At 41.7% G+C, this 13,015-nt stretch overlaps 2 protein-coding genes across 23 annotated transcripts in view; one reads left to right on the top strand and one right to left on the bottom strand.

Annotated features, from left to right (window-relative positions):
- DNAI4 (dynein axonemal intermediate chain 4) overlaps window positions 1-10,988 on the bottom strand; it is a 92,203-nt gene extending 81,215 nt beyond the window's left edge. For all 3 annotated transcript variants that reach the window (XR_005834138.1, XM_040627157.1, XM_040627159.1), the window contains exon 1: window positions 10,850-10,988. Coding sequence is in view for 2 of the 3 variants with exons in the window: in XM_040627157.1 (XP_040483091.1) it covers window positions 10,850-10,896 (47 nt within the window). In the remaining variant the exon portion in view is untranslated. The remainder of the gene's footprint in view (window positions 1-10,849) is intronic.
- MIER1 (MIER1 transcriptional regulator) overlaps window positions 9,824-13,015 on the top strand; it is a 61,887-nt gene continuing 58,695 nt past the window's right edge. For 3 of the 20 annotated variants that reach the window (XM_040627170.1, XM_040627175.1, XM_040627169.1), the window contains exons 1-2: window positions 11,264-11,282; window positions 12,394-12,494. Coding sequence is in view for 9 of the 20 variants with exons in the window: in XM_040627161.1 (XP_040483095.1) it covers window positions 11,000-11,282; window positions 12,394-12,494 (384 nt within the window). In the remaining 11 variants the exon portion in view is untranslated. The other 17 variants (XM_040627176.1, XM_040627172.1, XM_040627173.1 and 14 more) reach the window with 12 other exon arrangements.

Raw genomic sequence — 13,015 nt, 5'->3', positions numbered from 1 at the left:
ACTCCTTTCATAGTCCAACTCCTTAAATATTAGTCAATACTACTACTTCCTTATTCCTCTTATTTGTTCCATAGTTCACTACAGTCTAGTTCTACTTCCCCTCTCCTACTGCATAGACTACTTTCATTAAAATCACCTAGTCCTTCAACTTGTCAAATCCATGGGACTCTTTTCAATACTTATCTTCGTAGCATCTAACATTGACCCTTCCCTCTTCTGTGACACCTCTTTGGGACCTCTAACCATCTGACCCCTTCATTTTCTACTAATTAGTACATTTTAGGTTTCTCTTCTTTCTCTATTTAATCCAGAATCCACAATTCATCAACTGAATCACTCTTTGACCATTATCCTCAACTTGTATTTTCTCTCTCCTTGACCTTTTGCCCTCCTATCCTTACAAAAGCTAGTCCTCCCATTTTATTTCTCCTTTATTAGTTTCCTCTTTTGAAGATTACACTTAGGCTCAAACCTCAGTTACTGGTTTGTTCTCTCTCTCTCTCCACACACACAACACACACTATCCCTGGGTAAATATAACAAAACCCATGGTTTCAATGACTACTTATATTCCACCTCCTGATGGCAGTCTACCATCATCACCACCACCTCCTTTCTCCCATTCCCTGAAAATTTTATATCCAAATTATTAACACACTCTCTCTCTCTCTCTTTCTCTCAAATAGTACTTCTGGCATAATTCCTGAGTATTTCAATAACCATGAAGATAATCCTTCTAATACTATGGCTTCTTAGCAACTTAAACCTTTCTCACGTACATAACCTTGTCCTCCTTGCTATGTCAGCTACTTATTCCCATGGTCATACATTTGACCTTGTCCTTAGCAAGGTCAACGGTCACTTCCTATTTTTTCAGCTTATATGCCATCTTTTTTTTTTTCCTTAAGTGCATTTTCTTGGATAGCTTACTCTTTTTTTTTTTTTTTTTGAGAGAGAAAGAGAGAGAACCCATGCAAGCAGTAGGTGGGGAGGGAGGAAGGGGCAAAGGGAGAGGGAGAGAGAGAATCTTAAGCAGGCTCCACGATCAGCACAGAGCCTGACACGGGGCTCGATCTCACAACCCTCAGATCATGACCTGAGCTGAAATCAAGAGTCAGATGCTTAGCTGATTGAGCCACCCAAGCACCCCTACACCCTCTTAATACCCAATTTCAAACAACTCTATTCAACTCCCTTCAACTCCATTATCACCTTCAAGCCCTTGATTCTATCATGTTTTACTGCTTCACCCACACCTCTCATGCAATCTCTTCTCTACTGAGCTTAAGGTTAATAAATATAATCCATAGGCATACTTCAGAGACGTTGCAAGTTCAGTTCCAGGCTACCACAATAAAGCAAGTATCACAATAAAGTGAGTAAAATGAATTTTTTGGTTTCCTGGAGCATGTAAAATAATGTTTACACAAAACATTTGAAATATTCCAAGAATAACCAAAATGTAACAGAGCCACAAAGTGAGCAAATGCTGTTTGAAAAATGGTGCCGATATACTAGCTGGACACAGGGTTGCCACAAACCTTCAACTTGTAAAAAACACAGTAGCAACAAAGTGCCAAAAAGTGCAATGAAATGAGGTATGCCTGTATTATAATCCTTACTTACACTCTCATTCTCCTTTTCCTTTTTTTAATTTACTGCACTTGCTGGCAAAACCAAAACTTTGATCAATTCCAATTATCTTCTTACTTTGAGCCTACATCTGCATATTAACCACATTTCTATATTCTGTAAACTTGATGCTTTATCATTTGTCACACATGTTTAGGCCCTACACATCTTGTTCTGGACAAACTGATATCCTCAAGTCATTGTGCCTTGGTTTCCCACCTCTGTTGTCACACCCCTCCCCTCCCAGGGGCACAATTTCCCAATGCAAACCAGTCTATTCTCAACTGCCTCCGTTGTCAGGCCCTCACACTCTGGCCCGCTGTATACCTTTCCTCATCACCCTATAACCAGGTACCAGACAATTAAGGATGGCCCCTATGTTCCAGAACCCGCAAAAATTACTCAAATTAGCTAATCTTATGCCTGCTTGCCATGCCTCATCTGTACCTTCCCACCAAAACCACAGAAAGAAAGGCCCACAGTTTCTCCGTTTCCCTCTGCCTGATGGCTGACCCCAGTGCTTCCCCATGTAGCCCTCTGTGGCATTGCCTGCCCCCTCTCCTCTTGGAAGCTATGAGTAATAGACTATTTTTTTCAATGGCAATTATCTCCTGATCTGTTGACCCTACTATACTTCAAATTTTCTACTAATATGCTATATTTTAATTCAACCTGTACAGCTAAATGAAGCTGGAGAAAAAACATCCAACCATGATGCCAGGTCTCATTTTAAATTATGGATCATTAACTTAAAGTGTCTTTAATGTGCCAGCAATCACACTGTATTTTCTTGGTTCACGTTTTACTATACCTTCTAAGGTCACTATTACATACTCCTCTCTTCTTGAATATCAACATCCACTCCCATCTTTATTTTCAGCTGATTGAGAAAACTGTGCTAATCAAGTAACTTTTAAATATTCCTACTGTCACAACTATGCACCTAATTATATCTATACTTACATCCTCTATTTCTCTCTCATTACTCTGGATGACTTACCTATGATTCCAGCTTAGGTCAACTCCTCTACTCATGTACTAGATTCCATTCCTTTCTGCCTATTCAAGGACATCGCTCTAGCAATTCTCTCATGCTTTTCTTGCTCTACTACATTATTCCTTTTAGCGGTAAACATGCTATTATTTCTCCTATCTTAAAGAATTTCTCTTGATTCAATCCACCTCTCCAGCTACCATCCATTCATCTTTCCTTTAACTACATCAACTCCTTTGAAAGAACGGTCTATAATTATTGTTTCTAATTTCCCTCTGTATATACTCTCTTGAGCCTGATCCAGTCAAGTTTTAGCCCTTATCATTACACCAAAAGAATTCTTACCAAAGTCCAGTCACCTCTAAAATATTAATTGCCAATGTTCTCATCTTACCTATCAGCAGAATTTACCTAGCTGCTCCTTCTTTCTTTGACTGTTTTTTTTTTTTTTTAACTTGGATTGCAGGATACTTTCCTTATCTGGTTTTCCTTCTACTTTTTCTGCAGTGTTCATTCTTGGACTTCTATCTCTATCTGTCTACACTCATAGCCTAGATCAACTCATACAATGCATGATTTAAATACCTTCTATTTGATAATGACTCCCAAATATATATCTCTAACTATACCTTTCCTCTGAACCCTAGACCTATATACCCACCTGCCTACTTGACATCTCTGACTCAAAATTAGTATGTCCAAAACTGAGCTCCTGACAATCTCGCCCTCACCTTGTCTGGCAAACCTACTCCTCTTGCAGTCCTCACCCATTTTTGTTAAAGGCAATGCTATTCTTTCAGTTGCTTGGGTGAGAAAACTTCAGAATATATCCTGAATCCAAACATTTTATTATCACCCTTGCTGCCACCATCCTGGTACAAATAACTATCCTATTTCTCTTAGATTGTTGTGGCAGCCTTCTAACTCTTCTTGTTTAACCTGAATCCCCTGAAGTCTATTCTCCACATGGCAGCCAAGAGTGATCCTTTAAGACACAAGTTAGATCATATCACTACTCTGCTTAAAATCCTCCGTTTGTTTACCGTCTCATTTATAGTAAAAGCCTAAGTCCTTACTATGACCTAAAAAATTCTACGTGCATTCTTATGTCTCTGACTTCATGTTCAATACTATTTCCCTTGTATACATTGCTCTTGTCACACTGGCATCCTTGATATTGCCAGGTGTATTTCCCTATCAGAGCCTTTGCCCTTGCAGTTCCCTTTGCCTGAATGCTCTTCCCAATAAATGTACATGTTTAGCATCCTTAGGTCTTTACATAAAACCACCTTCTTAGTGTGGCGTTCCCTGACTCCCCTATCTAAAATGTCAAATAACCTTTCAAATATTTCAGATTCCCTTGCTTTATTTTTCTTGTTAGGACTTACTAACAAACATAATGCATCTTTTACTTAAATATCTTATGAATTAGCTATCTCTCCCCCACTTAGAATTTAAGTTCAATGAGGGTAAGGATTTGGGGTGGTTTTGTTCCCTGCTGTATCCCTAATGCCCAGAATAGTACTAAACACACAGTAGCTGCTTAATGAATATTTGCTGAATAAATAATCCCTAAGTCATTAGCAACTCAAAACATGCAATCTTCATACTTAGATGTTTACCAGCCTCTGGGTGGCTCCAGCTAAACATCTATAAGACATCTCAAAATGAACAGATGCATAATGAAATATCACATTTACTCATAAACCAGTTCTTCCTTTTGTACTCTTTATAGGACCCAAACAGAAATGAATTAGTGAATGATGTTACATTTATCAGTTAGGTAGTTACTGGGATCTCATGAGAGAGCATTATCAGTGAACTCCCCCACATCTTCGCACTGTAAGTTTTATGGGAAGGAACTATGTTTATCATGTCCACAGTTACAGCTCTAGCTCTTAGCACTCTGTCTGACAGAATAGGAAATCAGAAAATATAGACCACTTTTTGAAAGAAATTGAAAGAAGTACCTGTAGCCAATTATATGAGCAATTTATGGTACATCTCTAACTATAGTAGAAAATATATGTTTTCAAAAGAGACAAATTAGAGAAGGTAACCACTTTGAGGTTTCAGGAGGTAACCACTTTGAAAACCACTACACCTGAAAACAGAGTCATCATACAAGTGGTCATGTAGAGCTCTATCTACATTCTTGAGTTTCCCAAAGCAGGGACCTAATTTGTTTTCACTCCTACATCTTCAGTATCTAGGGCAATAACTGAAAAATATAAGGCATTCAATTGGTATCTATTGAGAGAACTCCTGATAATCGCTTCCATGAAAACAGGGGCAAATGACATTAAAAACATGCTATACATACACAAATCTCACTATGAAATAATCACAAGAGGAAAAGTAGGTGTGGCTTGTGAAAGTTTCTGTATTAGCCCTTTCTTATTTTATTTTATTTTTTATTTTATTTTTTTTAAAAGATTTTATTTATTTATTTGACAGAGAGAGAGGCAGCCAGCGACAGAGGGAACACAGGCAGGGTGAGTGGGAGAGGAAGAAGCAGGCTCCCAGTGGAGGAGCCTGATGTGGGGCTCAATCCCAGGGCTCTGGGATCACGCCCTGAGCCGAAGGCAGACACTTAACGACTGAGCCACCCAGGCGCCCCTAGCCCTTTCTTATTTTTTTTTTTAAAGATTTTATTTATTTATGTGACAGAGAGACAGCCAGTGAGAGAAGGAACACCACAGAGGAGTGGGAGAGGAAGAAGCAGGCTCATAGCGGAGGAGCCTGATGTGGGACTCGATCCCGGAACACCGGGATCACGCCCTGAGCCGAAGGCAGACGCTTAACCGCTGTGCCACCCAGGCGCCCCATAGCCCTTTCTTATTTTAATGGGATGACGGCAATTCCAATCTTAACCAAATATATTTCTTCCATTCATTCAAGTTATTTATAAAACACTTACTATACATAAGGCCCTGTGCTATACACTCGCAGGGATACAATATGAATCAGATAAAAGAGATAAAACATGTACCTGATTATAACGGAAGTACAAAATTTCATTTGCCTCAAAAGAAGCCAGAGTAAAGTGACCTGAACTATGCTTCAGAAAAATTTAGCTAATGCAGAAACATACTAGAAGACCATTAATTTGATGCTATGGGAATAGTCCAGATGAGAAGTAATCAAGGTTTAACACGGGGTGGCAGATGTAGAAATAAAACAAATACAAGATACACCTGTGTTCGGCATGTCTATTTATTTTTTGCATTTTGTTGCTTTGACATCAAAGAACTTGCTGATCCTGCAGGGACTGCCCCTCCCAAGGCTAATCAATTTCTATACATTGTAAGGGACTCACACCTGCTAGCACCCTGCAAGCACCCTTTCGTATGCAAACCAACCAATCCAGAGTCGAAACCTTTAACCAACTCCTTTTATCCGGCTCTCTCAGAGATCTCACTTTCTGGGCCACTATCCACCTGCCCTAATCACCCTTGGAACAGGAGCCAGACAACTAGAGATAGTCCCTACAACCAGAGCCTTTTGAAATTATCCAAAGGAGCCAATTCTAAACCTGCTTATTCTGCTTTGTCTGTTCCTCCCACGGAAACCACAATAAGGGTTCTTGCCCATGTTTTCCTCCTGCTTGTTCTACCTCCTGACTGGCCCTTGTGCTTTTCCAGGCCCTCCCGTGTAGTGAGGCATGCCATGCCCCCTGTTTCTATGGATCCATGAGTATTTAAAAAAGCTTCTCCCCTCATAATAGTGATTTCCATGTCTATAAAACATATCTCAAGCACCCTTAAAAAACAGCAGATACAGAACTGATAGGACTTGGTAACAGATAATAACAATGCTACTTAAACTTTAAATTTCAAAGAACTTCCACCTATATTTTCTAATTCAATTCTTTTAACTTTTAAGATACTTAATAGTCATAGTTTACAAGTAAGAAAGCTTAAACTCAAAGGTCAATTTAAATGCTCAAACTCAATAAATAAATAAATAAATAAATAAATAAATACTCAAATTCATCCAATAATTCACAGGCTATTAATCTGTTTCTTTTTTTGTACATAAAAGTTAGTAACAGTATGTATCTCATAAAGTTAAGGTGATGATTAAATTAAGTCTTCTAAACTAAGTTAGGAGAAAGAAGTTAAATTGTAGACATGTTCAAATTAGATATCACTGATATCTTGGTGGAGCTGTCTGGTGGCAGCTGAAAATGCAAGAGTAAAGTGAATTTAAAGAAACAGAAGTGAGAGCTGGAGATTCAGATTTGAGAATCTTTCCATAGAGATGATAATAAATGAACAGAGTCCCAAAATAAAAACCCAAAGGCACAAAGAGAAGGCAACAGAGCTAAAGGGAGAAACTGGAGATAGTAAAAGAAATCAGAAAAGAGGCATTTAAACCAGTAATAAGTGAACCAGTAAAGTTCAGGGTTAAGGAGGGGAAGATCAATATTGTCAAATGCTGCAGAGGTAGAAAAGTTAAGAAAGCCCATTGAATTTGGTGACTTTTGAAACCTTTCAGTCACTCATTATTGACCTTTGAATAGTTTCTGTACAGAAATGGAGACAACAGACTGCAAGGGTTAAAGAGTGTACATAGACGTTTCTGGTCCAACATGTAAAGAACACAAAAGTCAGTAATCTTATTTTTATCACAAGTAAAAGGCTTAGCAAACTGAAAATCAATGGGGTTTTTTTAGATCCATCAGATCAGTTTATAGACACACCACTGGCCAGAAAGTTGGACAAGCAGGAGAAAACAGAGAATCACAACTTACTGGGAACAGACACCGCAACTGGGGCCAGGGAATGATAGGAAAACTTAAAGGGTAATTGACTAATTGCTGGTGACTGAGTGTAAAATAATTTGAAAGATAAAAACTCCCGAGGGCACAGCTGCACGGCGGCCTACCATGACACCCATCAGGCTCTTGGGAAGAAGATCAGAGAAAAACGCCGTCATAATTCCAGCAGGGAGATAGGACATAACCATTCTAAAATATACCCAGAATGTTCAGTTTTTCTTAACAAAGGTCTACCCTCATGGAAAACTATTTTAGCAGAGCCTAACCAAAATGGGGGATGGGAAATACACAACTCCAAGTCCCTCTAGACTTCTTGATTCACCCCAGGAAAAAAAAATCAGAGAAACTCTTATGAAGGTCACAGCCCAGGGTCAAAGGCCCACTAAAAAACTAAGACCTAATTATAGGATTATGGAACACTTCCTGTCCTCCCAACATCTTACCACCACACCAACAGGTCTTCTGTACAATAACAGGGGATTGAAATGGGAAGAACTACAAGGCTCAGACTCCATGAAGGAGTCTCTAGGGGAACCTAAAAAAAGAGACAAAAACAAGGACACTACAGGAAATTGAAGCCTCATAAACCTACTGCTACAGTAAACACAGCCTAATTCCTAGCCAGACAGACACAAAACCTCACTCTAAAGGCTCAGTTCATATTACCTGATGCAACATGTTCAGCTTTCAACAAAAAATTACAAAGCATATCAAAGGGAAAAAACAGTCTGAAGAAACAAACCAAGCATCAGAGCAGATGAAGATATGGCAGAAATTTTGAAATTGACAAGACTGGGAATTAAAGTAATTATGATTAATATGGTAAGGGCTCTAATGGAAAAAAAGTGGATAGATAACATGAAAACTCTTAAGGATCAAAAGGAAATGAATGAACATATAAGTAGAACAGAGGAACTGGGCAGAGAAGTGGGATAAAAGCACTGAAGAAAGTGGTTGTTTTACCACAATGGGAGATTGTTAAGCTAGCGAAAAGACCTAATACAGGAAAAACTGGAGAAAGTGGAAAATTGATAAATACATGTTTTATAAGATCCTTTCCAAGATCAGCATTAAGTCTTAAAAGGAGGAAAATGAGAAAAAACATATTAGGTCAAACCAATAGTTGTAAACTTTAAAGTATGTGAAATTTTATTTAACTGGATAACACAGCTATCTCAAAACGTGAAGGTTATACTACTTCCCATCTCCCGCCTGATTCTTTCCTTAATAGGTAATCTCTTTTGAATTTGTCATTATTTAAGAAATTCCCAATTCATGAATTCAACTTAATTTTACTTTGAGATTTCCAAACTTACAAGTAAAAACAAAAACCAGGGGCGCCTGGGTGGCACAGCGGTTAAGCGTCTGCCTTCGGCTCAGGGCGTGACCCGGCGTTATGGGATCGAGCCCCACGTCAGGCTCCTCCGCTGGGAGCCTGCTTCTTCCTCTCCCACTCCCCCTGCTTGTGTTCCCTCTCTCCCTGGCTGTCTCTGTCTCTAATAAATAAATAAAATCTTTAAAAAACAAAAACAAAAACAAAAACCAGACAGGATGCACAGTAACCAATATTACTGAAGTACATTATTCATTCGTTCTGTCAGTAAATATTGAGTGCCTTCTTCATTCAAGGCAATAGCAGTGAACAAAACAAAAATGTCTGCCCCATGGAGTACCACAGTTTGAGTGAAGACACACTGATGAACAAGTATATTATATACCAAGTAAGGATAAGTTTTATGGGTAAATTTAAACCAAGGTTGAGGAACTGGAAGTGCTGGGAATTGTAAGTATTATTATTATTTGATGAGGGCTGGTTAGAGAAGGGCCTTTTGATAAGATGACATCTGAAGGAAGTGAGTCATGACACTATCTGGGGGTGCAGTATTCCAAAGAAGAGCAAATGCAAAACAACAACAACAACAACAAAACCCCCACAAATGCATAGGCCTTAAAGTGGGAAAATAATGTGCCTGATGTTGTTGTGGAACAATCAGCCAAAGGGAAGAGTCCAAGGTGAGATCCTGTGGGACTCTGTAATGATGTGAGCTTTTACTCTGAGTGAAATGGGGAAAAACTGGAGGGGTTTGAGAAGAGCCACAGTGACTACCATGTGTAGGATGTTAGTAAGAAGACCATGTAGGTGGTTACTGTAGTGTTACAGGGACTTCTATTACTGCGTAGTCTCAATTCACTTTGCAGATAGAAATAATAGAATCTGCTGATGGAGCGGGGTGTTAGAGAAGTCAAGGGAAACTCCGAGGTTTTTAACTGAGTAACCGAAGAGCAGAAATTGTCATTTACTGAAATGGCAAAGACTGCAGTGTAGATAAGAGGGGGAAATAAGCTTAGTTTTGCATATGAATTTTGAGATGCCTATTAACTTCTAAGTGCAGATGTTGATTTTTTTTTTAAAGTTTGGTTTTTGGAGGAGGTGCTGGCTAGAGATATAAACTTGTGAATCATCAGTGTATTGGTGATTTTTAAATGCATAAGACAATAGTGAAGAAAAGGGGTTTAAAGATTGACCCCAGCAACACTCCAGTATTTAGATATGGGAAAGAAGAAAAGGTACCAGCAAAGTATCTTGAAAAGAAGTAGCAATAAAACACGGAGAGAACTAGGGAGGAGTGGAGTCCCAGAAACCAAACGAAGTGATTTAAAGCTTGAGAAGTGGAAGGGTTAAGAAGAAACTGAGAAATGGCCATTGCATTTCGGCGGACGCTTATTGCTGACCGTCACAAAAACTATTTTGGTGGAGTAGTAAAATGGAAAAAAGACAGTGAGAACCATATTCAAGAGAGAATGTAAGGTTCTCTGCCAAGAATTTTCAACAGGTTCTGTTGAAGAAAGATTAGCTCAGCTGGAGATTGGAGGAGAGATGTTGAAGGTCTGAGAAGAGAGAACAAAAGTGGTCTGGAAGTGTGGGAGAGTGGATGAATGAGGAAACTTTAGTGCAATTGCTGGACAGCACTAAGGGACCATTTGAAGTTATAATCAAAACAAGTCCACAGAGCCGTGTGCTCTTCCCCAGCCTCACTTTCAAGTGTTGTAGAAACGGCAGAACGTCGTGAGCAGGAATGGGTTTTAAGGCGCGATGGCATGAGGAGGAAGAAAAAACTCTGACTAAAGAGCATAGTCAAGTTCAGTTTGGTGGCTCACGGAACCCGAGGACTGAAAGGGGCAAGGATGACGCGGCTGACCGGAAAAACAACTCCAGGAGTATTAAGGAGGAAGAGCGGCTCTAAACAAAGCAGACCTTTTCCCGTAGAGCAAACACAGCAGCTGGGGGTTCAAAAAGTCTGTATTAGGCCAAGTTAGGGGACACTGCCGCATGAGAGCTTCGAGGACTGGCTGAACCCAGCCGCAGAAAGAGACAGAATCTAAAAGGGCTCCCTCCGGGACCCATTAGGGTGGACTAAGGTTTTAGCGCCGGAACTTACAACCAGAGGTTCTGCTGCTTGCGGCTGTTTACTGGAGAGATGGGCATGGTGGCGACACGCTGTGGAGTGGTCGGCCACCCCCCTCCCTAGCTGCTTCTGGAGTTCCTGTACCCAAACCCAGGCGTTAGCTGCTCCGGCGGAGGCTCGGGAATGTTTGCCGGGCGTCATGGAGACGGAGGAGCCCGGGCTCAACAAGCGGCCGCGCGGTTGGCTGGCGGTTGGAGACCGAGGAGGAGGGCGGAGGCGGAGGGGAGGGCAGAGGGTTGGTGGAGCAAGAGGAAGCTCCGGACGACGACTAGAAAAAGGAGGCGGGCGGCCCGGGCCCCAGGCCCCTCCCAGGTTGTGAGTCTCCCCGGCTGCAGGCGGATGGATGGGGCTTCTTCAGGCGGTGGCGGCAGCAGTGAAGGTGGCGGCGGCAGCAGCGGCAGCGGCTGTAAGTGCAGCCTCCATAAACCATCTCTCCTCTCCTAATCCTGATTGGGATGAGGGGCTCCTAGAGTGTCCTCGGTCCCTTTTCTCTCCTTCCCCTCCCCCACGGTAGAGTACCGCCCGGAAGACCCTTAACTTCCGGGGCGGGGCTGCAAAAGAACGCGCCCGGCCAGCTTCCCCCTGCCGGAGTGTGCCGGCCCCCCGAGGCGCATGCGCAGCTGCCCTCCACCGCGCGCCCCCTCCCAGCCCGGTCTTTTGCTTTGGCGGTGGAGACGGCGCGGATCTTCCCCGGCGTCCGCGGCGGCCCGGGAATCCGCTGCGGTGTGAGTTCGTCTCGCTCAGTTCGCTTCCGCCCCTTTCTCCTGGGGGCCCCGAATCCGGTCGGGGTGGGGCCAAGCTGACCATCCCCCTGTGGCTCCGCCTCTTTTCCCCTGTAGATCCGGGTTCGGTCCCAGCCCTTGGGAGGCTCCTGCTCGCATCGCAGTCCCCGTGGTGAGCGGGGTCCTGGGCGAGCCGGCCGTTTTCGGAGGGAGTGAGGGAGGGAAGAGAGACTGAAAGAGGGCATTAATATGAAGGAACGAGGTGCTCCTGGTCCGTGGGAAGATCCCTGGGGACAGATGCCCCCCCTCCTTGAAATGGCCTTGTTCTTGCAGCTTTTCGTGGAAAGATCTCTGCCTTGGAGCCCATCTCTGGTCCCCGTTTGCTGTGTGACCTTGGGCGAGTCATTACCCTTCTCCGGGCCCCTGTTAACCCTAAAGCTTCCTCCAACGCTAAAACTCTTAATTTTGCAGAAAAGCTTATGCAGTTACAAGATTGGCCCGTCTACTGAGGCCGCTTAGCCCAGATGACGTGGAGTTGACTGAACCTTCTTTCTTCAATCATGGATGGAATGAGGCGACCTATTTATTAGGTCGCTTTTATTCCTTTACCATCGGCTACAAATTGCATGTCTCAAGGCTCATTAATGTTTTCCTAAAATTGTCATGGGATCCTTGTCCTAATTCCTGGCCATCTTTTAAAAATTAGAGACAGGCTGAGAATTAGAGACATGGTGAGCTTGTGGTATCATCATCTCTGGTCTCGTTACTACTGAGGCTCTCTTTCCTTTGATCCAGATGGTGTGGTGGCTCGATTCTCCCAGTGCCTGGCTGAGTTTCGGACGTGGTTAAGAACCAACTGGTTGAGGTTCAATGCAGACAAGACGGATGTGATGCTGGTAGGCAGGGGCACACTTGGAGATTAAGGGAGGGAAAATCCAAACTCCCTCAAGTAATATAAATATTACATTACTCTTTCTGTATATTCCAGTGTTTGAGAACTGATGATGGGCCAATAATTTCCAGCGTTTGGGTGAGATAAAAATAACATGTCAACAATATTAGGACTATAAAAATAACACTTTGTTATAATCTGATAAAATGGGGCCACTGGATAAAACTCTTTATGTAAAAATTATGAAAAAAACCAAACTGTTTTTTGAAGAACCAAAAGGCTATGTAAGTGTTTTGGGGTGGCATTAATAATAAAAACCAAACTAACAAAAAGATGATGCTGATTCTTGCATAGATGTGGGGCTTCCAAATGTAATGCATTACTGCTTTGTAACCATTCTGCCTACTAAAGTAAAAGTAAACTCAATTTATCAAAAACGTCCTTTTTAAGTTTTTTGATATTTAGGTATTTTCAACCAAATTAGTAGATATTTTTCAGTTTTTACCTGCACAGCTTGTGTAAGTT

This window comes from Ursus maritimus, unplaced genomic scaffold, assembly GCF_017311325.1.
Source record: "Ursus maritimus isolate PB19 unplaced genomic scaffold, ASM1731132v1 scaffold_12, whole genome shotgun sequence".
Lineage (NCBI taxonomy): Eukaryota > Metazoa > Chordata > Mammalia > Carnivora > Ursidae > Ursus > Ursus maritimus.
Note: the sequence above shows the minus strand (reverse complement) of the source record. Positions and strands in the feature narration are given on the sequence as shown.